Source organism: Eurypyga helias, unplaced genomic scaffold (genome assembly GCF_000690775.1).
Source record: "Eurypyga helias isolate BGI_N326 unplaced genomic scaffold, ASM69077v1 scaffold30751, whole genome shotgun sequence".
Lineage (NCBI taxonomy): Eukaryota > Metazoa > Chordata > Aves > Eurypygiformes > Eurypygidae > Eurypyga > Eurypyga helias.
The window spans coordinates 2,497-27,971 of record NW_010229403.1 but is presented as its reverse complement, the minus strand read 5'-3'; the positions used below and the strand labels follow the sequence as shown (position 1 = coordinate 27,971).

At 45.0% G+C, this 25,475-nt stretch overlaps 1 protein-coding gene across 1 annotated transcript; it reads left to right on the top strand.

The window, feature by feature from the left end:
- The first annotated feature begins 942 nt into the window (after nucleotides 1-942).
- On the top strand, nucleotides 943-24,824 carry SOAT1 (sterol O-acyltransferase 1). The gene is made up of 15 exons (XM_010160394.1): nucleotides 943-1,080; nucleotides 8,858-8,916; nucleotides 14,846-14,994; nucleotides 15,086-15,145; nucleotides 15,582-15,689; nucleotides 17,366-17,648; nucleotides 18,724-18,802; nucleotides 19,588-19,669; nucleotides 20,362-20,407; nucleotides 21,499-21,628; nucleotides 22,005-22,102; nucleotides 22,575-22,673; nucleotides 22,977-23,112; nucleotides 23,775-23,920; nucleotides 24,768-24,824. Exons 1-15 carry the CDS (start codon nucleotides 957-959, stop codon nucleotides 24,822-24,824), a joined length of 1,656 nt encoding a protein of 551 aa, XP_010158696.1. The 5' UTR covers nucleotides 943-956.
- Nucleotides 24,825-25,475: the final 651 nt, after the last annotated feature.

The window sequence follows — 25,475 nt, the reverse complement described above, 5'->3', positions numbered from 1 at the left end:
GCTGGTGCATCTATTCTGTTCACTAGCAACAAAACACATGTCTATGTAAGAGTTTGTGCCAAGGTGAAAAAATATATCAGAAAGGAGAAGCATTAGTTTAAAAATGTGGTTGCAGACGTGCCTGTGTGGTTTTCTGGAATTCTGGTTCTGAAAACTGTCCCTGGTTGTAGCTACATCTCTGAGAGCTTCTTGAGCTGAATTTTTTGCAGAGTATGCTGGAATGTTGCTTCATGACCAAATCAGAATCCCCTTTCCTCCCACTCGTTAACCGAGAGTTTTGTTGTCAGCCTAGCTGTGGTGGTTCAGGTGTTCCCTGCTAGCAGCTTTGTCCCCAGCAGTGACCTTTGTCATCCAATCTGGCGTAGTTCAAACTTCGTTCTCTCTTCCTGTTTTCCCGTGACTTGCAACGCAAGCGTTGTCTGGCCAAGTGGAGTACAAGGATCTGTTGAGGAAGCAGCTCTTTCACTCAGAACTGAAGACTTGACAGGAAGGGGCTTGACTGAGGCAAAATAATGTGGGTAATGCTGCAAAGCAAACCTGCCAGATCTCTCGAAAGACAGATTTTGCTGTCTGACTATTGGAAAGCGTTCTCCAGGGCTTTGTGGACTTTTTAAAGATTTCATAAAGGCTTAAGTAATTTTTAAATACTTCAGATGTCTGTGAGGGAAAGGAGGAAGCTGTGGGGAGATGTTTTGGTAGTGGTGGGGGAACTTGCTTGGTTACTTTGTTCCCTCACTGCTTGTAGTAAGGGAGAGTTGTGTGATCCACAGTAAATGACTAGTACAAGCGTGTGCTTAATTTCTCCTACCCTTGCTCTGAATTCATAACGGAGGGAGGACAGTCTAACTTTACACTGTAGAAGGCTATGTAAAATTATTCTTGAGCCATGTAAAGAGTGCATGAGTTTCTTTTGTCATTAATTGTCTGCTATCCTTTTCTGGTCCAGCTAGGAAACAATGGCAGGTGAAGACTGTGTGAGAAAGCGCCAGTCTGGCTCCACTACAACCTACAAGACCCCAGAGAATGAAGAAACACAGAGGAGACCTGACGGCGAGAGGTCGTTCCAAAACTCAAGCAATGGTGAGACTTTCGCTGGGGATTAGTTGCATCTCTGGCACGGCGTCTCCTCAAATGTTTCACTTCAGTTTTTCTGCCCATAGAAGGATGGAGCTCCCTGTGTGCCAGCTGCACTTCTTCAGCAGGTTAAGTTGTTTGGAGTGCTGTCCTGCAGAACTTTCCCTCGGGGGCTGTGTACTGCAGTGCTTACGGGGATCTAGAGGTGAAGAAAGTGATTGTCACGGGAGAGAGGTGTGTGATGAGGAGGAGATGCTTTAATGCTGTAAATGCTGTCAACATGCACTGGCACCAGTTTTGAGTAATCCTGGTAAATGCTTTTTCTGGGGATTTAGTCTTGCCTCCTTTACAGGCTTTAAGCATGTGTCTTCCTTAGGACTGAACGAAAGGAACTTTAGCGTACCAGGCGAAGCTGGTGCATCCATCCTGATAGACAGATGGGGGTGGGATGCCACAAAGAATGATTCTCTGCTCCTGTGGGGCTGTCTTCATGTCGTCACAGCTCCCTTCTATCTAGTCTCAACCTTGGCTGCCTTAAAAGGTGTAATGGAACAGTAAACAGTTGGGTTTGTGTTCGTTTATTTTGTGCCTTGTCCTTGGCTTTGTGGAAGGGTCGCTGCTGCATATGTCCTGTTCCATGAGTTGCAGGGACAGTTGCGTGGCATTTGGAGTGATTTTGTCGGTGGATGCTGTGACCGTCTCAATTCCTGTGTTGTGCTCTATCACATTCCAGCCCAGTGATACAGAGGTTAGCAGTGAAATTGTAGCTTGTTTCTCTTCTCACTGGGAGTTGGAATAAGCAAAAAGCTGAACTAGTGTATCACAGTGTGCTATGTGAGCATAACTTCCAAAACCCTGGTGCAGGGATTCAAGGAGGTTATTCTTAGTGGTATGCTGCAGAGTATTGTCACCATTTCATAGTGCTGATTTCACCTGAAATGGGAGTTGGAGCAAATTTAAGTGTAGGATAAGTCAGATTTCTTCTTGAAAAAAAAAAAAAAACCAAACATTAGAGAGAAAGCTATCCCACAAACTGCTAGGAGAACTGGGATTTCAAACTGTTGGTGGTACCATTGTTTTAATTGACTCAGATGGGACTGTTCTGTTAATGCTGGTTTTAGAAAATTGCAGGGAGTTAATGGCTACTGACGAACAGTTATGATGAGTTTAGAAGCAGACTTCTACCCCATTATCTATGGAAACACCTTAACTGTTATGCATGAATTTGGGTTCTTACAAGCTTGTGGGTAAAGAATAAATACAGCTGTGATAACTAGCACTGATAGGTGGGTGTGCCTGTCTTTAAAAGCCTTTCATTTAAATACCTCTGAGATGTGGCATAATGTCACTGCAGGTGAGATACTGCAGGTGTGTAGCAAGTAAGCATTCTAGGGTAGAGCTCTTACAAGTGTACTGTACCTGGTGGGTCGGCTCAGAACAGCGCAGCATGGTGTAATACAGTACAACCTACAGTGAAGAACAGCGAGGACAGCTGGGAGGAATCTGGGTTAGTTATCATTAGGTGCCTCTTACCTTCCCAGGTTGCTGCCACTTCAGCAGAAGTGTCACAAAGACTTAAGTGTTGTCGGGTTTTGCAGATTCCTTGCTCAGCACGGTGATGGGGACAACAGGTATGCCACAGGGAGGTAGGTGACAGGAGTCTGATGCTTGACCACAGAGTGGCCTCTTCACGTGGTCCTGTATGTTAATGTAAGTAGGTAGGGCTTTCTGTGAAAGCACGGCTGAGGTGGAAGAATTTCCCAAAAGGAATAGCCATAGGCTTCTTTTCTCTTTCTTTTCTCCTAGCTGTTCACTTCGGAACAGCTGTTCCTGCGGCATTAGTCCTGGTACATGGAAAGGCAGTGTGAGGCTGCTGTGTCTGGCAACATCCTCTTAATATTTCAACGTGCTGTCTTGAATTTTAGACAAGACGCATCTTTATTGCAGTCAAAGGATTCCAGCCAGGTCAAGACAGTATCTTGTATGCACGTAAATATGTAGTGTCTTTTTGTAGCAATTATTTCTGTAGAAAGACTAAATCGCTAATGTGATTTCCCACCCTTGATCCTCCCTGATGAGCAAACACAATCTGCTTTTGAACTTAGGAGTTAATGTGGCAGGGGCCAATTGACTTGTTTCCAGAGGTGTGTGAACTTTATACAGAAGCTTCTAGGCAATTAATCCTTTCTTAATGAAAAGTCAAATGCATTGGCTGATCTGACTGTAATTAGAGGAATAATTGTAATCCATATATTGGCCTTAGAGCTACAATAGGTCTAACTCTTCTATTTGTATAGTTATTTTCCTCTTGCCTAATCAATGCCTCTGAAAACTGCCGCATTGCTTGTGTTCCAAGGCTGAATAGTTTGTACTCAGGTACCCCCAAATTTATAGCCACGTGGAAATATTCATAGCTTTGAGATTGCCTGAAGAATTCTTTCATCTCTTGAGGTGTTTGTATCTTGTAATCATTCAGCCTTTGATTTCGCTTTGACAGAGTAGCTGAACTTCAATGTCATATCTCGTCTCCTCCTTGAATTGGCTCCAGTGTCATAATTAAACAACTACTTTGGTCCTGGCCTAGAGTCAGCAGGTGATCTGAGCAGCAATAATCCCCTGTCAAAAGCCAGGCCTTCCTTAATGAGATTAGTCTTGTGTGTTTGTAGGTGGAGATACGTAAATATACAACTGCTTCATGGGCTACTGATATTGGGCAGTACCGGTTGCAGGAACCTGGAATGAGCATCACAGAATCTGCATGGGGAGATCTTAAAAGGTTAGAGAGGACGTGGCTCTTAAGCATGTGCCTGAGTGCCTCTGAAATGCAACGATTAAACCATTCAGAACAGTCAGCTCATGATTTCAGAGTCTTCCCTTGTTCCCTCAGAAATCAGAGGAGGATTACAAGTATCTCTGGAGACTGATCTGCAAACAAGCCATGTGATGTTTCTTTGGTGTGAGTAAGCCTGTTTGGTAATGCTGGCCTTAGAAAGGGGTTGTTATCTCTGGTGGAGGGGTTACTATTGATCATTCTCGGTGCAAAAGTTCATGCCGCTGCATGAATTGTGTGTGCCTACTGCTGGGTGGAGGAGGAGGGAGCTCTGAAAGAGGGAGCCACTTGGAAAGCTTTAGGGTTTGCTCTCTGACTCACAGCACTAAGGGTTCATACCATCAATGGGCTGTCTCTTATGGATTAGTGAATTTGGGATTAAGCTCTTTGGACTCGTGTCTCTTGGATGTGGTTCAGGGAGATGGATCAAACAACTGTCTTGTCTGAAACTAGGTGGATTCTGGTAATTTTAGGCGTTTTCCTGTTTTGCAACCCCTGGGTTTGGTGAAGGCTGAGCAGTTTCTTGTGAAGATGTGCTGGCATGATGCAGAGAATGCTGGTGTTTCCTCCTGCTGGCAAAGAGGCTGTATGGGTCCCATGTCCCTGTTAACTGAATTCCTTGCCCCACTGCAGCACAGTGACCTGTGTACTGTGTGTTCTTAAAGCAGATCAGCTGAGCCCTGCCAGCAATCTAGTCATCACTTGCTACTATCTGCTGGGTGGCCAAATAAATTACCACAAGTCAGAAGAACCTTAGGAGCATCAAATTATTAACAGGTGTTATATCAGATATGCAAGCCTTCATTACAGTAGCCTTGCACTAGGTTGGCTTTAACATTGTTTTCCTTCAGATAACATCATCATTGTTTTTTTAGAGTGGGAGCCTTTGAATCCAGGTATCTGACAATAATAAAATCCTTCTGCCTATGTTTATTTTAACCTCTTGAATGCTAAATTGTCAGATTAAGAAATAATAAAGGTAATATTTTACAACCCTTTTAGAGAAGGGTGATATTTGGTACAGTTTATGACTTTCCGTGAAGATGCTGAAGCTAAAGAGATCCCGACATCGTTAGGGGGGAATGCTGAACTGTGAGCAGTGTGCTTGGTGGTTCTGAGAAATGTCTAGTTTTCTGAAGTGCATGTGGCAATAAACTGAAGATTGTTCCTATGCTGTTCTGTGAAGAGGCATTTTTGTCTTGAATGCTGTGCGGAGATTTAGGTAGCAGTAGTCTCCCTGGGTTGTTCACTGCTCAGTAATAAGCTTATTGCCACAGTGCAGTAACAGCGTGAGCGGCAGTGGCTCAGTGCTGGGCCGCCAGCCGCTTCATTCGCTGCAGGCTGGAACCGTAACGCTGCACGCAAGCCACGGCTTTACTCAAATGAGTTATTCCCACTTGTGCCTGTGGTGGTAATTACAGACTGTAGCGGTTAAATGAAATGAATGCTTTTTAACACAGTTAATTTTTGAGGGTTTGCTTAGTAGAGTGCTGGCTAGTGTCCTAGGTAGAAGCTGGTTTTGTTGGATCCCAAGCTGCAACACTAACAGATCATGAGTGGGACGCTTCCCTTCCCATCTCATGTACAAGAGAAGGTTGAAAAAGGGACAGCAAGATCCTTTGAGAAAGCTGCTTCTTTTTGAAAACTTGAGCAACTTGAATATCTCAAAGTCTTACAAACTACCTTTCTTAATCTTCTCAATCTTCTGGTGATCTTTCACTAGTCTGGCTTCCTATGGAAACCAGGCTTACATTTAAATTGCTCTTTTTTCTTACTATTTTTGGGACCTGCTTTGTGTTTGGGCTGTGCAGAGGTGTCAGTCCTACAAGGATCAGTCTCTACAAGCCCAACACAAGTGGTCAGCCAGGTAAAGGTCAGCCTTTGGGAAGGGAATGCAACTCCCATTAAGTTAAAACTTGTGCCTGTGAGCAGAGCTCTTCCCAAGCAAACCCTGCTTCAGTCTCCTGTGAAATTGGCTGCTATTTCATAGTAGCCTTCGAGGAAGATATTCTTCCTTTTGACTTCCAATGTATTTCCCACTTTCTTAAGGCGTATCCCATCTTGCTTGTCTTGTGCAGACTTGAGTCTGGTTTTGTAATGGTGTTGCAATCTCCAAATGACACAGGGGTATCCAGCCTTTATTTTCAGTGTGAAAGGAAAATGAAGATTTGGACTTCTCAGCAGTGCGTGATTCCTTTTAGACTCAAAATAGGGTGATGGTTCCCTTCTTGAATGACCTCACACAACTTAAGTACAGCTTGCACAACAGAAGATGAGTAATTGAAGAAGATGATGAGTTTGTGTTCTCTGGTATCTACTTTGTGACGCAGCTTGAGTTTACGGGGTCATGGAACACAGCAGAAAGAGTTTGTTTGGGGTGGGTTTTCTACAGGACATTCTTCTGGAAAAGAAGCAACAAGCTTACAGATGTTCTATGAGATGCATATGCTAAAGTCATGGAGGTCTTAATTTTGAAGTCTTTTAAAAGATGCCATGTTTCTAGTGCGTGCACACACTGGTGAATAAAGTGACAGGAGGGGACGCTGCGTGTAACTTGGCAGTTACGTTAGCAGGTCAGAGACTGGCCTCGTTTCTGTACAGCTATTAAAGCTGTATGTTAGGTATCTGTAAAACTATTATCCATTTTTAAGGCCTTCTAAGTCAGAGTGTGTTTTATTTCTAAAGCAAGCCACTGCTGGGTGGTTATAATAACTTGAGGCTTCAAATGCAGGGTCTGACAGGAAATACGTGGTCAAAGCAGTGGTTATTTTTTGCTTAGCTTACCAAGGAAATCGTGCAGTCTTTAAGCCCCGTGTGTCCTGTCCTCTTTGGCTGTGTTGGACAGCTTCAATCACACTTTAGGTAATCTTGAAGATTGGCAGCAATGCCAATCCTTACCTTTCTTCAGGGCAAGGTCAGTTGTGCTTTGAGCTCAACAGCTTGCTCTGGTCTGCATTAGCAGGAGGGCACAAGGTGGTTTTTAGCACCGTAGTAATGGCCAGAAGGGTTACGAATACAGTTGTGGTGTGGGGCAGTGAGGGAGTAGAGCCACTGAGATGATGTGAAGGGGATACAGTTCTGCAGTTTGTGGAACAACTTGATTTTCTTTTTTTAGTTTATCGAGGGAGAGGAGCGTAATCCATTTGAGACCAGCAAACTGCACAAGCTGAGTGGGAGAAGGGGCTCTCTAGGGTTATCTTGCACTCTTCTCTCTAATTGTTCTCCAAACTGCTGCTGTTTGGCAGGTTAACAGCAAGATGAGCTTGAATGCTGAGGCAATTTGTTTGTCTTGGAGGTGAGATGCTTAGCAACCAGGAATTCTGTTTTTATAGAAATTGATCTTTGCATGCAGAAAAATCATGGTGTTAAGCAGTCTCCTTGGTTGTTGCATTACAAGCCTGTGAAGTAATAGGCTGTTGTTGCTGGTGTGTTCTTAACTCAATAGCTTGTGTAGCAGTTTTTACAGACAAGAACCAACCCATATTCCTGCTTGATTAGGGGCAGGGCAGGGATTGATGCTAAATGAGCAGAGCTTCATTGAAGAAAGTGTCTTGTTTCACTTAACTCTTCTCCAGTATTTGGAGTTACCTCTGAAGCAGGTCTAACTAAACTTCCTACAAGTGGGTGCTCGTAAGAGGACCCTCAGACTAGCATGCACCACAGAAGCACTTGTTTATGTTAAAACAACCTGCTGTGCTGTGTGTCTATAAGGGGGATAAGACGGGGATGCTGCATTGTGGACTGTGATATTGCCATGAATCTGTCCTTTCATCACAGCAGCACAACATTGCCTCCTCTACTGCAGTCTGTTGGCTCATGCCTCTCTGGAAGAGTTACTAGAGAATCCATTCAGTGCCCTCTTTTTGTAAAAGGGGTGGTGTTGTCTTAGGACCTGTATGTGGAAGTTGTAATGCTGGCCAAGTGTTGCTGTGTAAGGTAGTACAGTTGCCAAGGGACATGCACAGGGCAGAGTTTGTTGCTATCTTTTCACCCTAACTGGTGTTTGAGGGGTGGATGTTGCTGCTTTAATCTTGCTTTTCCTTCATGTGCAAGACTGTTTTAAGGAACTTAAGTGTTCTGTGTTGTAGTTCGTAGTAGTAAAACACTGCCTGGTTTGTCGGCACTACAACCATTGGAGGCAAGCTTTGTCTTACGTCAATTAGTCTGAAATGTCTGTTTTGTGTATGTTCTGCTGGGTGTAATAGAGACATCTCAGATGTGCACGGTTCTTTATGCAAAAGAAAGGCACCATTTGAGGCTTTGCATAGCAGCAAAAGGCATTAGTAATGACAAAATCAGGCGGTGTTTATGGCATGGTTAGACCTGACTGTGTGCTTAAGTGATGAAACATAGTGAAGAATACAGTCAGACTGATGGCTAGTGCTCCTGGGGGATGGACGGAGTGGGAGTAGCCAGGCTTGAATACAGGATGACCTTCCAATTTGCCACTCAGCCTGTCTTCAGAGCTGTTTGCTTTATTTTAGATAGTCATGACTTGACTGCTCTGTCCGTTGGTAATGTAGAGACCTCCAGACAACCTAATCTTATGTCTAGTTCACTGTGTGAAAGATAAAACTCTGATAGAAGATAAGCACACTTAGAGCAACCCTTAGAAGGTCATATCCAATTGCTGCTTCAAGGCTGAATGTGTTTAGGGACCTTGAAGATTTGCAGAGTTGCTGATGGAAAATAAAACTGTCGAAAACCCGGCGTGTTATCAGCTGTTGACTGCCTTATAGAGCTGTGAACCTAAATGGCTGTTTGAAATACTTGGTCATAGCTTACAGACTTCTTGCAGCTTAGCTTGGAATTTACTGGGACGTTATTAGAAGTCAGAAGGGCTAATGAAAAAATCAGTGACTGAGTTACTGCGTGTCATGCTTTCTGTGTTTCCAGATGTACAGCTCGCATCACTGAGGATGCAACTGTTAAATATTTGCTTTCCTTCCTTAGGCCGGGTTGATGTCGACCATGTGGTAACAAGGAAAATGCAGCTAATAGCAGAAGCTGAGGTAAATATACTCTAATACTTGCTTGTGGGGAGGAGCGGGATAACTGACCCTGAATGTCTCTTGGAGAGTCCGTAGTCCTGCCTGGAACATAAATATCCCTCAGTCACCGCTTGAGTGCAGTGGCTTTTATACAGCCTTCTTCCTCTCCTCCTCCTTTCCTCTGACTTTGCACAAAGAGGGTACTATTATCAAACACTGTTCTGTCTTATTTGACCCCACTAGGTTGAAGTCCGAAGATAAGAGTGAACTTTGAGACCTGTAAATAAACTGGAACTTCCTTCACCACTAACTCTGGGCAGTGGGATTATCAGCTAGCCTGCTTGCATATTTAGTCTTCAGAATGCTCAGTCTCCTGCTATCTGACTTATGGGTAGCACCTAACCTGCATCCCACACCTTCTGTGGTGATGACCTTCCTGAGCCTTGCTCCCACTCTTTTTGTCAGTGAGCAATATCCTTGAAAAAAACCAGCACGGGGTTAGTTCCAACATCAGCTTTGTTAAGGTGATTTATGACCAAATTAAATGAGATTAGCTAACAACAAACTGCACCCTCCTTGTTAACCATTGTTCTGTAGCACACGTGTTTGCCAGGGCAAATCGTCCTGGCTCTTGCTTCATTTTGTTGTAGAGAGTTCCAGGGTAAAGATGAAGTAACTTCATTGTGTCGACCTCGTGAATATTAGGGAGTGGGTACTTAGGAGACAGAGTAAGGTATCTTACACCTTTGAGATGTTTTTCTGTGTGAATGGGGTTTTTTTTGACCTCTCTAGGTGGTGTGTAACTTACAACAGTATAACTGAAGTGTATTTAAATCTTCTGCAAAAGCTGTACTGCTTTTTATGCCGAAATGTCAAAAATTCAGCCCATTAGAGGGTTAGTCAGCTCTGAATTTTGTTTTATATGTTGTCTTTAAGTCGTTCTTAATGAGGACAAGATAGAGCACGCCTCATCTCTTTTTTTTTTTTTTTCTTCTCTGCAGCCCAATACAGCCACTGTAAATCACTACGTTGGCAGCAGATGCTTGCACCAGAGAGCTCTGACTGTTAAGCACGTGTAGCTTTGCAAGTTTCAAGTTCCAGGGAACACTGGGTGCAAGGGGACAAATTGATCTTGGATTTCTTTCCTCAGGAAAGTCTCTTGTTTATAAATCTTTTTCTGGCCACCAGCTTTGAGGCACGCGAGTCTGTAGACAAAGTGATTTCTTATCTGCAAAAAGAAAGAAAAACAGCAGGGTCAGTGCCACTTCAGTTACTAAAGTTTCTCCCAAAGCACGGGGAGTCCAAGTTTTAAACCTTGAGTTTGGCAGTCTGCACATTTTCTTACTGTGGGTCAAAGCTACAGTCATAGTCACAAGGCTAAGTAAAAACCTACATCTGCCTTGAAATTCCTGAGAATTCCTGGTGGGCTTGGGCCTTTTGTTGTGTGAACCACTGAACAAAAGCTTGGATGGCAGTTTACCTGTCTGGTGACAGGCATCTGACCTGATCACCAGGTGATCACCACCTGTCTGGACAGGTGCTGAACTTCTCAAAAGTGCTGATCAGTGACAACTCCTGCTAACTTAAAGGGTGTTTGTGAGTGTTAGGGGCTATTTCAATTAGGATGCCTTCATACATCCATTGTCCAGTCTGAAAATCCAGTCCTTTGTTTAGGGTAAACTGAGGTGAGAATGGTGCATTCTGCCCCTTGACTGGGGCTGGACGTTAGCACGTTTTAGCAAGGGAACTCTTGCAGCTTTCTCAGTACAAGTAAGCTACAGGGTTACTTCTTCAGCTTTCTCTGTCTTCTGATCAATTATTGGCCAGATTCTGCTTTTTATGGCATAGCTTTCATTTCATACTTGCCCCCCCCCCCCCCCCCTTTTCAGTGTTGTCACAGCCTGACTGTGTTGTTTAAAACTTTATGGTGACAGCTGAGTGACCTGCCTGGTTCCGTGTCTGTGACTTCAAGCTTACTTTAGGAAACTTGCTCTCTGGCGGAAGCACGACCAAGCTGTCTGTATCTGTGTTCTGTCAAAGGGGAGCTGGGAGGTGCTTTCTCTCATGTTTCATGTCTTTGGCAGCATGCGCTTGGCTTATTGAGCACTAACAGTTTCTCTGGCAGTTGCTCAAGTAGATTGCCCTTTGAATGGCAGTAGTGATAGTTGATAACATAGTGTGATATGCTGTGCAGTTTTCTTGTACAGAATTGCAACTGCTGTAAGGTTTGTGCTCTGGTTATATCGTATTTTATTTAATCTAATGAGAACTTGAACTCTCCTCTTCCAGTCCAAACACAAGCATATGTTGATGTCAGCCTTGGGGGGTTCGTATCAGGAGGAAGCAAACTCAGCAGAGTGCTAGCTGTAAAGGGAAAAGGTAGTTTAAGGAAATAATGTCTGCTCAACCCTTGCTGAGAAGCAATTGGGCGGAAAAGAAGGGGACAATCTTTAAATAAAATGACAATTGGCCTTGTTTGGCGGAGGAATTTGAGTGCTCCAAGAGAAGCAGGAATTTTTATTTGCCTTTTTTTGGTAGTGATATGTGTGTGTGTGCTGTAAAAGCAGGCTGAGCCAGAGAGCACTGGTGTCTTCTGCTGCAGGCTGCACTTCCAAAGTACTCAACTAACTACTTCTGTTTTGGAAGGAACAAATCCACATCTCTGCAAGAGACAATCCTCTGCCTCCCAGAACAGCAGTATGTAAGTGTAGCCAGCTCCTAAGAGCTTCTGTTTCATTAAGCATTGGTGTAGCCTGTTTATTCTATATTGGCAGCTGCCAAATAGGGGAAAAATGGGTTTTATGAAGTTAAATATTAAGCTGCTCCTTCCCCTCCTGCAGATTTGTTTGAGATCTCTCTGGATCCAACCACTCTGAAACAGGAGGAGTGTCGTGTTCTGGTGCATCTTTGAGTTCAGGGTCTTCTGGGTTTACATGGTCTAGCTTCAGTTTCTCTTCTATTTCCTGTCAGAGAGTTAAACTTGCTTGGCTGTTGTCCCATTAGACAGTACGATTTGGTAAGAATATATTGTCTATTAATATGTTTTGTTAGCCTAAAAGCTTTGCTTCTAATGAGGTCTTTTTAGCTTAGTCTGTTTTGGGTCTACTGTATAAAATCAATCCAAGCATGCCTGGAAAATTAAGGCTGTACCATGGATGACAAGTATCCATCAGTGGAAGTCAGACGCCTTAAATCATAGCTGTAGAAAAAGGTCTGTGTGAGAGACAAACCTGCTGCTGCTGCAGCTTAGAGCTGGCACCCTGTTTGTTACCTGGCTTTTCCTTTTCTTAGGCCTTGTGCCTGTTCCCTTTTTAGGGAAAACAATGCTGCTCCAGCATTCCCTAGCGTAATAGGCGCTGAAACATAAACACCTACTGACAAATGTGCTCAAGTGTCACAAATGCCTTTCTGTGCACAGCTTCCAGACTCTTTTTTTTTTTTTTTTTTGTTTCTTTTCCCCCTCTTTGAAAATGGATTTCTTTGGTTTTGTTCATTCTCAGCTCTAAAGATGAGAAAGGAGGTTGCAGTTGGGAATTCTGAAGGTGATCAGGGAAACGTGTTTCTTCAGCAGCTGATCAGTGGGAAGGCTGAAGTAATATACAGTTGACAGAAGGACTTGGGCCTTGAATCTGGATGCAAACTTGAAAAAACCCAGTCAAGAGGATGGAGAGAAAGATATTGCCAGTAGACACTTGCATAAAAAGACAAAACACGTGTAATTAGGCAAGTTTCAAGAAATCACTTCAAATCTATCTCCTGTGCTGAAGATGATGGCGATCTGACATTCTAGGGAGGCTTATGGTTCAGGAACTCGAGGGTTAGCTCGAGTAACTTTGAGTAATAAAAAAATAAGTAACTTTGAGTAATAAAATGTTCAGTTTCCTCTAAATGCAGCTGGTTTGAAACCTATCTGGAGTGTGGGAGATCAGGTCTCTGAAAGCTCATGTTATGAGTCTAAATAGCAGATCCAACTGTATTGCAGCCAGGAAAGTACAGGAGTGAATTACATGTGTTAGTCTTTAGGCAAGACGAAAGGAATAGGAAAACATCTTAGCGTTCTACAGTCTGCCTTTTGAAGATGAATCATGTAATCATGGAATGGTTTGGGTGGGAAGGGGCCTTAAAGATCATTTAGTTCCAACTCCCCTGCCATGGGCAGGAACACCTTCCACCAGACCAGGTTGCTCCAAGCTTCATCCAGCCTGGCCTTGGACACTTCCAGGGATGGGGCATCCACAGCTTCTCTGGGCAACCTGTTCCAGTGCCTCCCTACCCTCTTTGGGAAGAACTTCTTCCTGATATCCAATCTAAACCTCCGCACTTTCAATTTAAACCCGTTACCCCTTGTCCTGTCACTACAGACCCTTGTAAAAATCCCCCCCAGCTTCCTTGTTGCCCCTTCAGGCACTGGAAGGTGCTATAAGGTCTCCCTGGAGCCTTCTCTTCTCCAGGCTGAACCCCCCAACTCTCCCAGCCTGTCCCCATAGCAGAGGGGCTCCAGCCCTCGGAGCATCTCCGTGGCCTCCTCTGGACTCACTCCACCTGCTTTATATCCTTCTGATGTTGAGGGCTCCACAGTTGGACGCAGCACTCCAGGTGGGGTCTCAGGAGAGAGAGAATCTGTACAGGAGGAGAATCCCCTCCCTCGCCCTGCTGGCCACACTTCTCCTGATACAGCCCAGGATACAGTTGGCTTTCTGGGCTGCCAGCGCACACGGCTGGCTTGTGTCTCGTTTCCAGCTTTTCATCCCCCAATACCCCAAGTCCTTCTCCTCAGAGCTGCTCTCCATCCATTCTTCACCCAGCCTGTCCTTGTGCTTGGGATTGCCCCAACCCAGGTGCAGGACCTTGTTTGGGTAACTTATTAGGAGGGTTAAGTAACGTTTTCGTTCCTAGAGAAACACTTATCAGGTGAAGCAAGCAGTCTTTGACCAGGGTGGCCTATGCTTTATCCACAGCTGATTATCTCCTTTCCTTGCTCTGTATCTGTACATTTTTAGAAAAAGACTGTAGAGGGATAAGCTCATCAAAGTTTTTTCATGCATCTTTAGAAATTAAGCTCTCTGGTAAAGCAGGTGGTTCAGAAGTTGCCTTTGTCTGATAAAATGAGAGATGAAAAATACGAATAGGCTACAGATGGTACCATTTTGTCACAACTGACTGTAATAGAGAAGGTAACCTATATAAGGCTGTTGGAAGGAAAGGGAGTGTCAGAGATTCCACTGAGAGATTGATCCCCTGAGTTTTGAACTTCAGTCTTACCGCCTACCAGTTTTGTCCCTCTCACTGCTCAGTATTAATGCTTAGCAATGTTTTGTTGCTTTAGTGGAAATTTCCTGTGTTCTGTAACTTCAGTGGTACGTGAGAGTCTTCATCCACACAGCGGTAGCAGTGGCAGGGGAGATCTGTTCCGTTTTCCTGCACTCATGTCATGGAGATCACTTCTGCGTTAAGGCATGAAAACATCAACAGTGACTGCTCAGCCTCAGGTGTGAAAAGGTCCTTTTTTCCCCTCAGTAACACTAGATGAGCTAAAAAATAAAACTTCTTGTACTCGTTTTGTATGCTAAGGGTGTAACTCCGGTGAAAATTGAGAAATGTTTTCTGGGGCTCACGTATGAAGTTTAGCTCAAACTTCTTGGCACCATAAAAATACATGAAATACCTGCCACTCCAGGCACGTACATGAAGATCAGCGTGTTTACTTTGCTCCTCTGTGTCGCGTCTGGTGGAGGTGAATAACGTTATCCAAAGTCCTCTGGCCTGAGGTGCGTGAACAAGCCAGGATAAGCTCCCGATCTTGTCCAAGGTGGCTCCAGCTGTTGGTGGATGGTACAGGAATGCTTTGATGCCTTGCTCTACCTTGCTGCAGGATAAAAAGGAACATAAGTATCTTATGAAAAATGTATCTAGGGAGTTATTCAATTTTCTGCTCTGTTTTTGCTGTCAGCAATTGAAGCCAGCTTTCATGAAGGAAGTGGACAGTCACTTCACAGAGTTTGTCAACAGTTTGGTGGCAAAATCAGCATTCCTGGATTCCTCATCTTCAGCCTCCCTCTTCCCAGCTTCCTGCTCGGAGAAAGAACTGCACAAAGCCAAGTAAGTCAGTTTTAAGCTGTTCCGATAACAAGGTTATGTTTCCTGGAAGCCTTATTTCTTTTCTTGTCTTAATTGTTCTCTCTGTTTGCAGGACCTTGAGGGCCCCTCCAGAACATGGGAAGGTATTTTCTGCTAGGAGATCCCTCTTGGAGTGAGTAACTCAACTTCACATTTGCCACGACATTGACTGAAAAAAACCCCAAAAAACCAAAAAAACCAAAAAAAACCCAAATACCCTGATGGCAAACTAAGTAGCCTTTGCTTTGGGGTGTTCTCACTACCACCCGCAGTCTTACGTTCAAACGCCCGCGGACTAATTCCTTGAAGCTTTTCTGTTCCTTTTTAAAACATCTCTGCTAAAGCTTGCAGGCTTCCTGAGTACACAGCTTAATTACAGTCCTCTCACTGCTACTAAGATAATTGCTAATTATCCTTTTGAGTATAAATGGAAAGAAGTGTCAGCGTAGACTGGCACCCAGATTGGCAGTGATGTTATCTTACCTTTGGTGGAACCCTGTGAAAGCTGAAGTACTGGAGGTGTGTGGCGCTATGCAAATGACCTGATAGGGTTTGAATCTCTCCCTCAGTGAGCTGTTTGAAGTGAGTCACATCCGGACGATCTACCACATGTTCATCGCTCTTCTCATTGTCTTCATCCTCAGCACGCTTTTAGTAGACTTCATTGACGAAGGAAGGTAAGAATGGTTTGGAAAGACAGGGTCCAGGGCTGGGAAATCCTCTCTTCACAAGCACAAGGGGTACATGAAACTGCTTATTGTCAACTTGTCCTACTTAATATGTATGCTGGAATTCCTGTTGAGGGGATATGGTCACTTCGAATCCGGTAGCAAGATGTTAGGAAAACCCTACAGACTGATGTATGCCATGAGAATTATGGCCAACACAGTTGGGCCTAACGTGCTTAGTTCCTCACAAGGCTGGTAAAAGAGAGGGCTCATCGCTGAACGTGGGCTGCTGTAGCTGGGTATCTGACGGAACGGTAGCTTTCAGCAGCTTGCATTGCTTGAAGGAGGACTCCGGAAAAACTTAAAATACTTCGGCAGTCCTTGCTCTGTTTATAAATTGCAGTCCTGGAACACTGTGCTTGTGCTTAAATAAAAATAGAACTTTTTTTTCCCCTGGAGGGGGGGAAAAAAAGAGCTCAAGGATGCTGGCACAGCCTCTGTTAAGACTGTGCTTTGCTGTTAGCCAGTTGTGAGCAAGATTGTGTAAGACGGCTTTCCTCACACTTGCTTGTTGCTTTAAATAGTATCTTTTTGGCAAGCTGTATCCCATGTACACAAGTAGGATTACGTGTTTGTCTTGCTGATTATCAGATCTTCAGTGTACAAAACCAGAGCTCTATCTTGATTGTTATCGTTGTCCCTGTTTCCTAGGTGTGAGAACAGGCTCTTGCACTATTGAATATTGTTTAGCTGATCCTAACTTAATAGCGTGAGGACTTTGGGGGAGAACAGATATTTACCTCTAACTAATAAGGCTGGATTCTCTCAATGCTTCATTAAAAAATGAAAAAACCCAACCCACCATCATTGCTAGGTCCACTAGCAATGCTAGGTCCACTACTTGGATCCACTTTGCATCCCTGCAAAGGTCATTTGATGTGACCCTTCACATCAGAACAAATAAATCGTGTTGGTGTACTCTCTACAGCAGAAGGGCTGCTTAAGCTGTGGTGACTTAGAGAGCCAGTGCGGTTGAACAGCCTTTTATTCATGTCCTTATATATTAAGCTTGATCAGTGAAATAAAATACCTGGTGAACATGACTTGGGCATATTTGGACTGACCATCTAATGGTCCTGAGCCTTTTGGATGACTTCTAAACAGAATCCATGTGGAATGCCTACAGCTTTCACAGGGCAGGATTAAATTAGGTTTAAGTGCTAGATGCCTCATGCCTGTAGAGGTGAGGGAAAGGCCTCTTTAGGTGTTAAAGTCCTGGGAAGAATTGATTCTTAATGTAATGGTGGTGTCCTGGGAGTGTTCCCCAAATGCTCTGGGTTTAGCAGTGGATCCTCTAGTCACATGCTTGTTCTTAGCAAGGATGAGCTTGAGCGTACTCTTGAAGCGCATGCTGATACTAAGGATGTGCTTAAGCCCTGTGGGATTTGAAGGTAAGCTGTGCCTGGCAGCGCTGATGGCACGAGTCCTTCATCTCTTATTTTCTGATGTGCTTGTGGGGGGTCACTGAAATCTGCCACAGACAGTGCTCTCTGTCTCTGAAAGCTGCCACGGTCACTTCTGTCGAGACTGTCAAACAGCTGTATTTTGTAGCCACTTAGTGGAGTAGAAGTATTCCTAATGAAACAATGGACAATGACTATTGTCTCTTCCCTTGTGCCTTCTAGGCTGGTCCTAGGATTTGATCTCTTGGTCTTTGTTTTTGGGAAGTTCCCAGTCGTCTTCTGTACTTGGCTGTGCATGTTCTGTGCCACGGTGGTCGTTCCATACAACCTTTTTGTCTGGTGGGCCCAAGGCTACTGCAGTTCACCCCACCGTGTAATGCGCTCCCTCTTCTATGGGATGTTGTTCACACTCTTCCAAACAGCTGGGCTCGGATTTGGACCAACCTACATTGCTGTGTCATATGCGCTGCCTCCAGCTTCTCGTTTTATTGTAATACTGGAACAGGTAGGTCCCTACCCAGTATCTTTGGATATATACTGAGTTTTGTTTTCCAAATGGATAGTCAAGTGGGATTTTTATTCATTAAATTAAGCCAGGGCTGTGGATGAAGTTTGTCTTTGACTTGGAGACAGACTTACATGCAGCAGATCTCAGCAGAAAAAGTAGTCGGTGAACTTCATTGTGACCTGGAAACCACCTGAGGTGTTCTTACCCTGTTTCTAAGATTTCACTGTGGGGTTTTCTTTCAAGGCTAAAATTCCATTTATTTCTAGTTGTCTTGTGGATGCTAAATGCTTAAAACGAATTTTAAGAACCTGTTGTGCCATAGTTCACAAGGAAACTGTAACATTCCTCTTGACAAAAACCAAAAAGCACACCCAAACAACAAACCACAATAAAAATGCAAATACGTAGTCAGCAAGTGGTTCCTGTTTCCCTTTCTGTTCCCAAGAAGCAACTGTCTCTGTCTTGTAAACAGACCTTTATTGAAAGTGGAATTTTCTTTTACTGGGGAAGGTGCAAGAGTGTGGAGGACTGGTCAGACCATCAGGTTAAAATAAGGGTGGTCAGAGATGAGTGTAGGCTTGAAGAATTAACTCTGGAACTAGCCCTCCTTCTGGTCCTTTAGGGGCTATTTATGTGTGGCACCACCTTACTCGGACGTAGCGGTAATCACTGTAGATCACACCTAACTCAAGGAACCTGTTTCCACACTTTGAAACATACTGGCCTATTGAAATGGTAGGGTAATCTTCTTGCATCAATTTTAAGTCACTGTTAATTGGTTAGTGACTTACTGGTGCGACTATGAGTCCTTGTGTATGCTGTGGTCCTGCGTGTGTCAGTGAGGTGTGTTTTGACTCTCCAGAGTCAAAACTTGTGAAACATTGTTTCACCTTGCAGTGTTTCAAATTCATTAAACAGGCCTGTGGGCAGAGGAAGCAGCCCTTTCCTCATAGAAGGGCTAGATTGGAGAGAAATAAGATGTTGAAAGTGTTGCCCTAAAATCCTTGATCCTGTCTTTATTGGGAAGTTGAGAAAGGGAGACTATTAAACTGGTGTTCTCTTGGTCTTACAGGTTCGTCTTGTTATGAAGGCTCACTCATTTGTCCGGGAGAATGTACCCAGAGTCCTGTCCTCTGTGAAGGACAAGTCCAGTGAGTCACTTGCCCTGCTTTCTTTTGGCAGCAGAGCATAACCAGCTCCTGTGTTCCCTCCATTGCTTTGAGCTGGCCTCATGGCTTGAAGAGATAAAGAAGACTTGAGTAGGTGACTGGCTGGGCAGGTGATGGAGCTCTAGGCTGGCCGTCTGCATCATAATTTCAGCCTTGAACCTTTTCATTTGGCTATAGGCAATGGGCTAGACTCTTGCTCGGGTCTGAGTAATCTGTGTCGAGTGTGTCTTCAACAGAGCTCCTTATTTCTTCGCAGCAGAAAGTGTTCAGAGGCTGCCTGCAGACGTCCAGTTCAGTGCTGTAGTGGAAACAACAGCAGTTGTAGAAACACAGCAGCTCTTTCAGCAAGGTGTGCTGGAGCTGCACATGAACCCACATATTGATACAGGCCTTACAGCTCCTTCCCTAGGAGGAAGGGAAATGTGATGTCGAGGTGTTAGCACGGCACTGCTGTTAGTCACTCTGGCTTGGTAACTGTGCTTCGTGGGGGGCGACTCCATCGGGCAGGTCTGTTTGGTTTATTCTCTGCAAATCCCAAACCTTTAGTTCCAGACTGATGTGTTTTTTGAGATAAGGTTCGTGGGGGGCGACTCCATCGGGCAGGTCTGTTTGGTTTATTCTCTGCAAATCCCAAACCAGACTGATGTGTTCCAGACTGATGTGTTTTTTGAGATAAGGGTAGTGTGTTGTGAAGGGGCACAGGGGAAACCAAACCATCAGTAAGCAAAAAGATTCCAGTGTTTTTCTTTTCTCTCCCCTTCTTCCAGGCACAGTCCCTATTCCTAGAATTTCTCAGTACCTCTACTTCCTCTTTGCTCCCACCCTCATCTACAGAGACAACTATCCCAGGTAACGTGAGCAACACCGATAGAACATTAGTCTAAAATCTGAGGCCAGCATAACGCGTTCCCTCATGTGATTTATTCATTTTAAGCCTTGGAGCTTTCACAAAGGTGTGCTTAAGTCCGTAACCTGGCAAGGGCAGGACTTGACCATGAAAACTCACTCCAACACTAAGAGGATTTTGGCTTTACCATTCTGGTTTTACTTCTTTGGGAAGCGCACTTGAAGCGAAACAACGCAAGAACTTGCCGGTGAATATCTAGCGATACGCATTTGCTGCAGCAGGTTGACCTGGTGCCAATAAGCAGGCCTGGCTCTTGAGTCTGAGGAGGTAGGCCGAGCCTTTAAAGCTGGCGACTCCCAAACTTCTCTGTACTTTGCTGGGCTGCACTTTGGCAGTGTCGAGTCAGCAATCCTTTACGTGATAATCGGGCAGATCACCACCTCCCACATAATTGCATAATGCTGCCCTCCGGATACTTTTCCATTTATGGAATTGCCGTAGTTCTCCCTCTGTAGCTGAAAGCTGAGGAACCAGCAGTTTGGGCAGGCATCTGTTGGATGCCAGGGGATTAAGAAAGCTGGAATGGAAAGATCAGGGGTTTTTCAGGGTATAGGTCAGTGAAATCAGTGGAAGGGAGGGTTCTGCTGCTTTGAGGTGCTGTGTAGATGTGATAACATGCGTTCTTTTTCCCTAGGAATCCCGTGATAAGATGGGGCTACGTAGCTACCAAGTTTGCGCAGGTGAGCAGCTCAGCTTTCAGAGATCACCTAAACTGTGTTGTGAAAAAGTTCTCCCTTTGGCATTAAATCACTGTTTATTTATTGTGGACTTGGCAGAAAAGAGTACTCTTTAGTGACTAAAAGAAAAGAAACGGGGATTTTGGTGCATTAATGGCTGTGTCTGAAGGGGTAAAACGGCAAATCCTTGCTTAAATGAGCCTTTAGACTCCATTGCTTACCAACAAAAGCTCTGTGTGTGTGTGGCAGTGCTTTGTCCCTTATTCTTTACACCGATGTAGCTGTGCTGTGCATCACAATACCTGTCTGCAGATATTCACACCAGTTTTGAAATAGTGAGGCCTGGAGGCCTCGGTGCTTAATTTCAGCTCAAAGTTGATCTGATCTTTGTGGTTCCGGGCGTGAGCTTCAGTAGCTGCTTGTGGATGTGTTTGTGTGTGTTGGCTTTACGGGATCGAGACTTGCACTGTCACGCAGTGCAGTCATGTTCTAAAAGGTAAAACAATTACAAAATAGAAAAGTGAAGAGCAAGCACGGGAATGCCTTTGGCTGCTTGCTCTTGACAAAAGAGGCTGCAAACCTGGCTTGCAGCAAGCGGAGATTTAAAGCGGTGGCTTGCATTTTGACCTCAGCTGCCCGAAGAAAGGTTTGTGAGCCAGAGAAGGGCTGAGGTGGCTTGGCCTGTAGACATCCTTTGGGATAAAAGAAAAGTAAGCTTTCCTAATTAGGTTTAACTACAGTATTTTTCAATGATTTCTGCACTTATGTTGGACCCAGGTCACAGGGTACTACTTTCACCACTTGCTCAGGCATTGGCATAAATCTTTTGTCATAACTTCTCAGTTGACAGGACTAGGAGACACTTACAGCTGCTGTAGTAGAAGACAAGTTGATTTTGCTCCTGGCTGTCAGCGTGCCAGAGATGGCTGTGGCTTGCTTTCTGCCTGGATCCTTAAGGAAGTTTATTAGCAGCCATGTGAAATAAATTATTTTGACATGTTTTGGCAGCTGCTGTTCCTCTCGTAGAGCTGTCAGGTGGTGATATGTTAACTGTGCATTTCTCTCACGGAGTCAGACTGTTGGGTTTGTTCCAGGTGCTTGGTTCACTTTTCTATGCCTACTACATCTTTGTGAGACTCTGCATTCCTCAGTTTCGCAACAGTAGTCAGGAAACCTTCAATCTTCGAGGGCTGGTCCTCTGCATCTTCAATTCCATTCTGCCAGGTAAGCCCTGGATTCACGGGTGACTGGAAGAGGCGGAAGGGAGGGGACGGTCTTGGTATGAGATGCATTCGTGGTAGGCACGGGTCAGCAAAGGTGGTTTTGTGGGCAGACTTCAGCCTTACGGTGTTAAACTTCAGAGTCAGCGGCACAAAATAAAAGCTTGGGTTTGGTTTTTAACTGTCTGGAAAGCCAAGCTCTAGGCTCTGGGGCAGCCTTGCTGCCAGAGCAAGCGTGACGTGGTGTGGTGAGAACTCCAATACTGTTCTGTATCGGTAGTGCAGAGCTCGTCTGTGTCAGTGCCCGTAAGAACAGTCCTGACTGCATTCACTTGCTCCCAAGGCTCCAAAACTGGTCCGAATCTGCCTTTTTTTTCTAGGTGTACTCATACTCTTCCTGGTTTTCTTTGCATTCCTTCACTGTTGGCTCAATGCGTTTGCTGAGATGCTGCGCTTTGCAGACAGGATGTTCTACAAGGTAAGAAGCAGGAGTTAGTTTGTAAAGGAAGCTCTGTAAAGCTTCCAGAATTCATTTCCCTAATGAAAATGAAAGAGGAGGAAAGGGAAGATGGTTTTACCAAACAGAGCATCCACAGAGTTTTGCTTGTTTTATGCTTACGTTAGTTGCGGTGCTGTAGAACAGATCTGATTTCTGCTTGGCAGTCCGAGTTGTTTTGAAGGGATATACCCTGTGCTCCAACAGAAGCTGCCCCCAGGCCTTCCCAGCAGCTCTGTTACGCTCCTTATTCTTTCGTCATGTCAGCCGCTGCATTTTGGGATAAAACAGAACGTTGACATACAGAATGTTGAAAGTCCAGTGAAAAGCATTATTTCATGGTGCACCTTGTTATATTAGCTTGCTATTATTCTGTTCAATATTTTTCCCAGAAAAGACCTGTAAGAGTGTTTTATGCTTAGTTACATTTATTGTCTTTCAACTGTGCTTTCAGGACTGGTGGAATTCCACTTCCTATGCAAACTACTACCGAACCTGGAACGTGGTAGTGCACGACTGGCTCTATTACTACGCCTATAGGGACTTCCTTTGGGTGAGTTACAAGCATGTGTATTCTTTCGTTTTGTTAATAAACATTGAACTATTGGGCAAGACTGTACCTTTGTCAAGACACAGCATCACTGTCTGCTGAGGAGCACGGAAATGTCTTGTCTTGCTGTTCTGTGTAACCACCACGCTTTAGAGAGCCGTTGCTAGTTTCCAGGTCCTTACTGTGCACAGTGTGGATCCGAGACTTAGGAGTGTAAGGACTGGCTCAGCAGCCTGAACTCACGCTGTGCTTGGATACTAAAAATACAGAATAGCTTATAACACTTGGTGCTCTTCTCTCTTCCAGTTCTTCGGTAAGAAGTGCAGAGCAGCAGCCATGCTGTCGGTCTTCACAGTGTCAGCTGCTGTGCACGAATACGTTCTGAGCGTCTGCTTCGGCTTCTTCTACCCAGTCCTCTTCTTCCTGTTTATGTGCTTTGGAAGTAAGTTCCAAGGAGAGGATGTGTGAGCGGGTTGTGAGTTTTGTGGCTCTTTTAAACCAGCGTGCTGTGCCCTTCTGATAACAGTGCCATTACTCTTCGGGCACTAATACACAGAACTGTTTCTTGTCCAAGAGTTGCAATTGCGAGTCCAAACTTTGTGGGTGGATTTTTGCAGCGAAGTACCTCAGTAGACCGATAGAAACCCATGCATGCACTGGGTCTGCAGGCTCGGGACTTAGGCAAGCCAGTTATTGATGGGGAGGAAGAGGGCTGTGTATGATATACTGCTGCTCGTGTGACACCCATTTGGAAGTTAGAGCTCTTGCGCTTCATTCTGGGGTTTGAGTTGAATGAGTTAGAGGACTCTAATAAACTCCAGGCCGCCTCTGCCAGCGTGTCTCGGGCACCAGTGTAACACAAGCAATACGGATCCCCAGAGGCATACAGCTGGGCCAGCTTGTTGGCACAGTTACCAGAAGGAAATGTCAGAGTCAAGTCAGTATTTGCTGCCAAGCATAATCAGATTTGCTTGCGCTGTTCTGACCTCATGGAGCAGCCCTGTTGCTCCAGAGACTGAGAAGGCAGGGAAAGATCCAGTGAAATTTGTTGAGCTTTTATTCTTGAGCTTTGTGAACAGTGCTTCTCGTTTCACCTCTTCCCAGTGGTCTTCAACTTCATCCTTAACGACCGTCGGAAAGGGCCCATCTGGAACGTGATCATGTGGACTTCCCTCTTCCTGGGCCAAGGTGTCATTATCTGCCTCTACAGCCAGGAGTGGTATGCCCGCCAGTACTGCCCCATGGAGAACGTGAGTGACGGGTCTTGCCTGGGGACAACTGACCGCGCGAGCGACTTGCCCTTGCTGTGGGGACAGGGCAGAGGTTAAATGTCACGAGCCTCTCTGGCAGTGTGCCGCGTCACTTCCTTGGGAGATTAGTCTGGGAACAGCCTGACAACAGGGTTTTCATTGCTGCTCTGTGCTGATAGTATTTCACTTCTTGAAACCGAGGGTGGATTTCCCGCATCTCTGAGGGCATAAGGCCCTACTTGAGAGCACGCTAGGCCGTTCAGGCTCTGCAGATGGAACTGCAGCGCTTGGCCAGTGGGACCAGGAGAAGCTTTTCTAACTCTGCAGAAACAGAGCCTGTCGTGCCTCTCCCAGGCTAGAGTGGGTGGCAGTGAGGGTTTCTTGCCTATAAATGGTCAGTTTGGGTTTTTGTTGGTGTTTCCTCTGGCTTGTAATTCATTTTCTTGATACCGGATTCTGTTCCATATAAAACTTCCTTCTGTTTTAGTTGATTTCAATTTTAAGCAAAGATACCCTCAGGCAAACTCTAAAACAAACTTAAAATAAAGTTTGTTTCTCCTCAGTTAAGAGTTTGCCTCTGTAAATAACTGGCTTCTTGACGCAAGATGCTACTAGACTCAGCGTTTGCCTGATGTGTCTGACCTGGGGGTAACGTGGGTGGCAGGCAAACAGCTGCTTGTGGCTGGAGCTACACTTCCACGTGCTGTTTAGTGAGGATAAGAATAGGGTTGCAGGGTGTAGAAATACGGTTTGTTCCCTTCCGTTAGGGAAATTGGACGTCAGCAGACCGCACCGCAGCTGGTGCTGCTGGCCCGTGACTAACTTAGTGTCTCTCTGTCTGTTGCAGCCCGCGTTCCTGGACTACTTAAAACCACGCTCGTGGTCCTGCCATATGAAGATGTGAAACTGAGATGCTCTGGCCATGTCACTGCAGAAAATCAGAGTTGTCCTCCAAGTATTTGGACCAATGACCTAATTCACTATGGACTTTTTCTAAGGGAAGTTGTGCCTCCTGATTATTGGGGAGAAACTGTAAATTTTTTTTTTAAACATTACTGAGGCAAACCAGTTGACCTGGATTGCAACAGGCTTCACAGGCAGCATCTGCTCCGTGCTGTCCCACTTTGAGCCATTTCCATGCCAGTAAAACATTGAGCTGAAGGTGGAGTCTACTGGAATCCTACTCATCCAGGGGTCCCCCCAAGTTGCTGCTCTTCTGGATGATAGATAGGCTAGTCAGATTGGCTAGTAGCTCGTTGCTGGCACCCGTCCATCTTCCTTAGCCACCCCTTCGCCTCTTTTTTTTCTCCCTTTTGCTAATGAGACATCTATGAAACTTCTCCTTGCGATCCTGCCCGCTGCTGTGATGCGGATAACAGCAGAGCAACAGGGTATTTGCCTCCTTGCTCTGAAGATAGCCAAAGTATTCCTGGATGGCTTTGAACTGCGTTCCGTGTCTGTTGGCTGCCGGCAGATTTCAAAAGGGCAGAGGAGGAGGGATTGTCACTTTGCTTGCGGCTGCATTGGAGGATCAGGCTCAGGAGCAGGGTGTAGT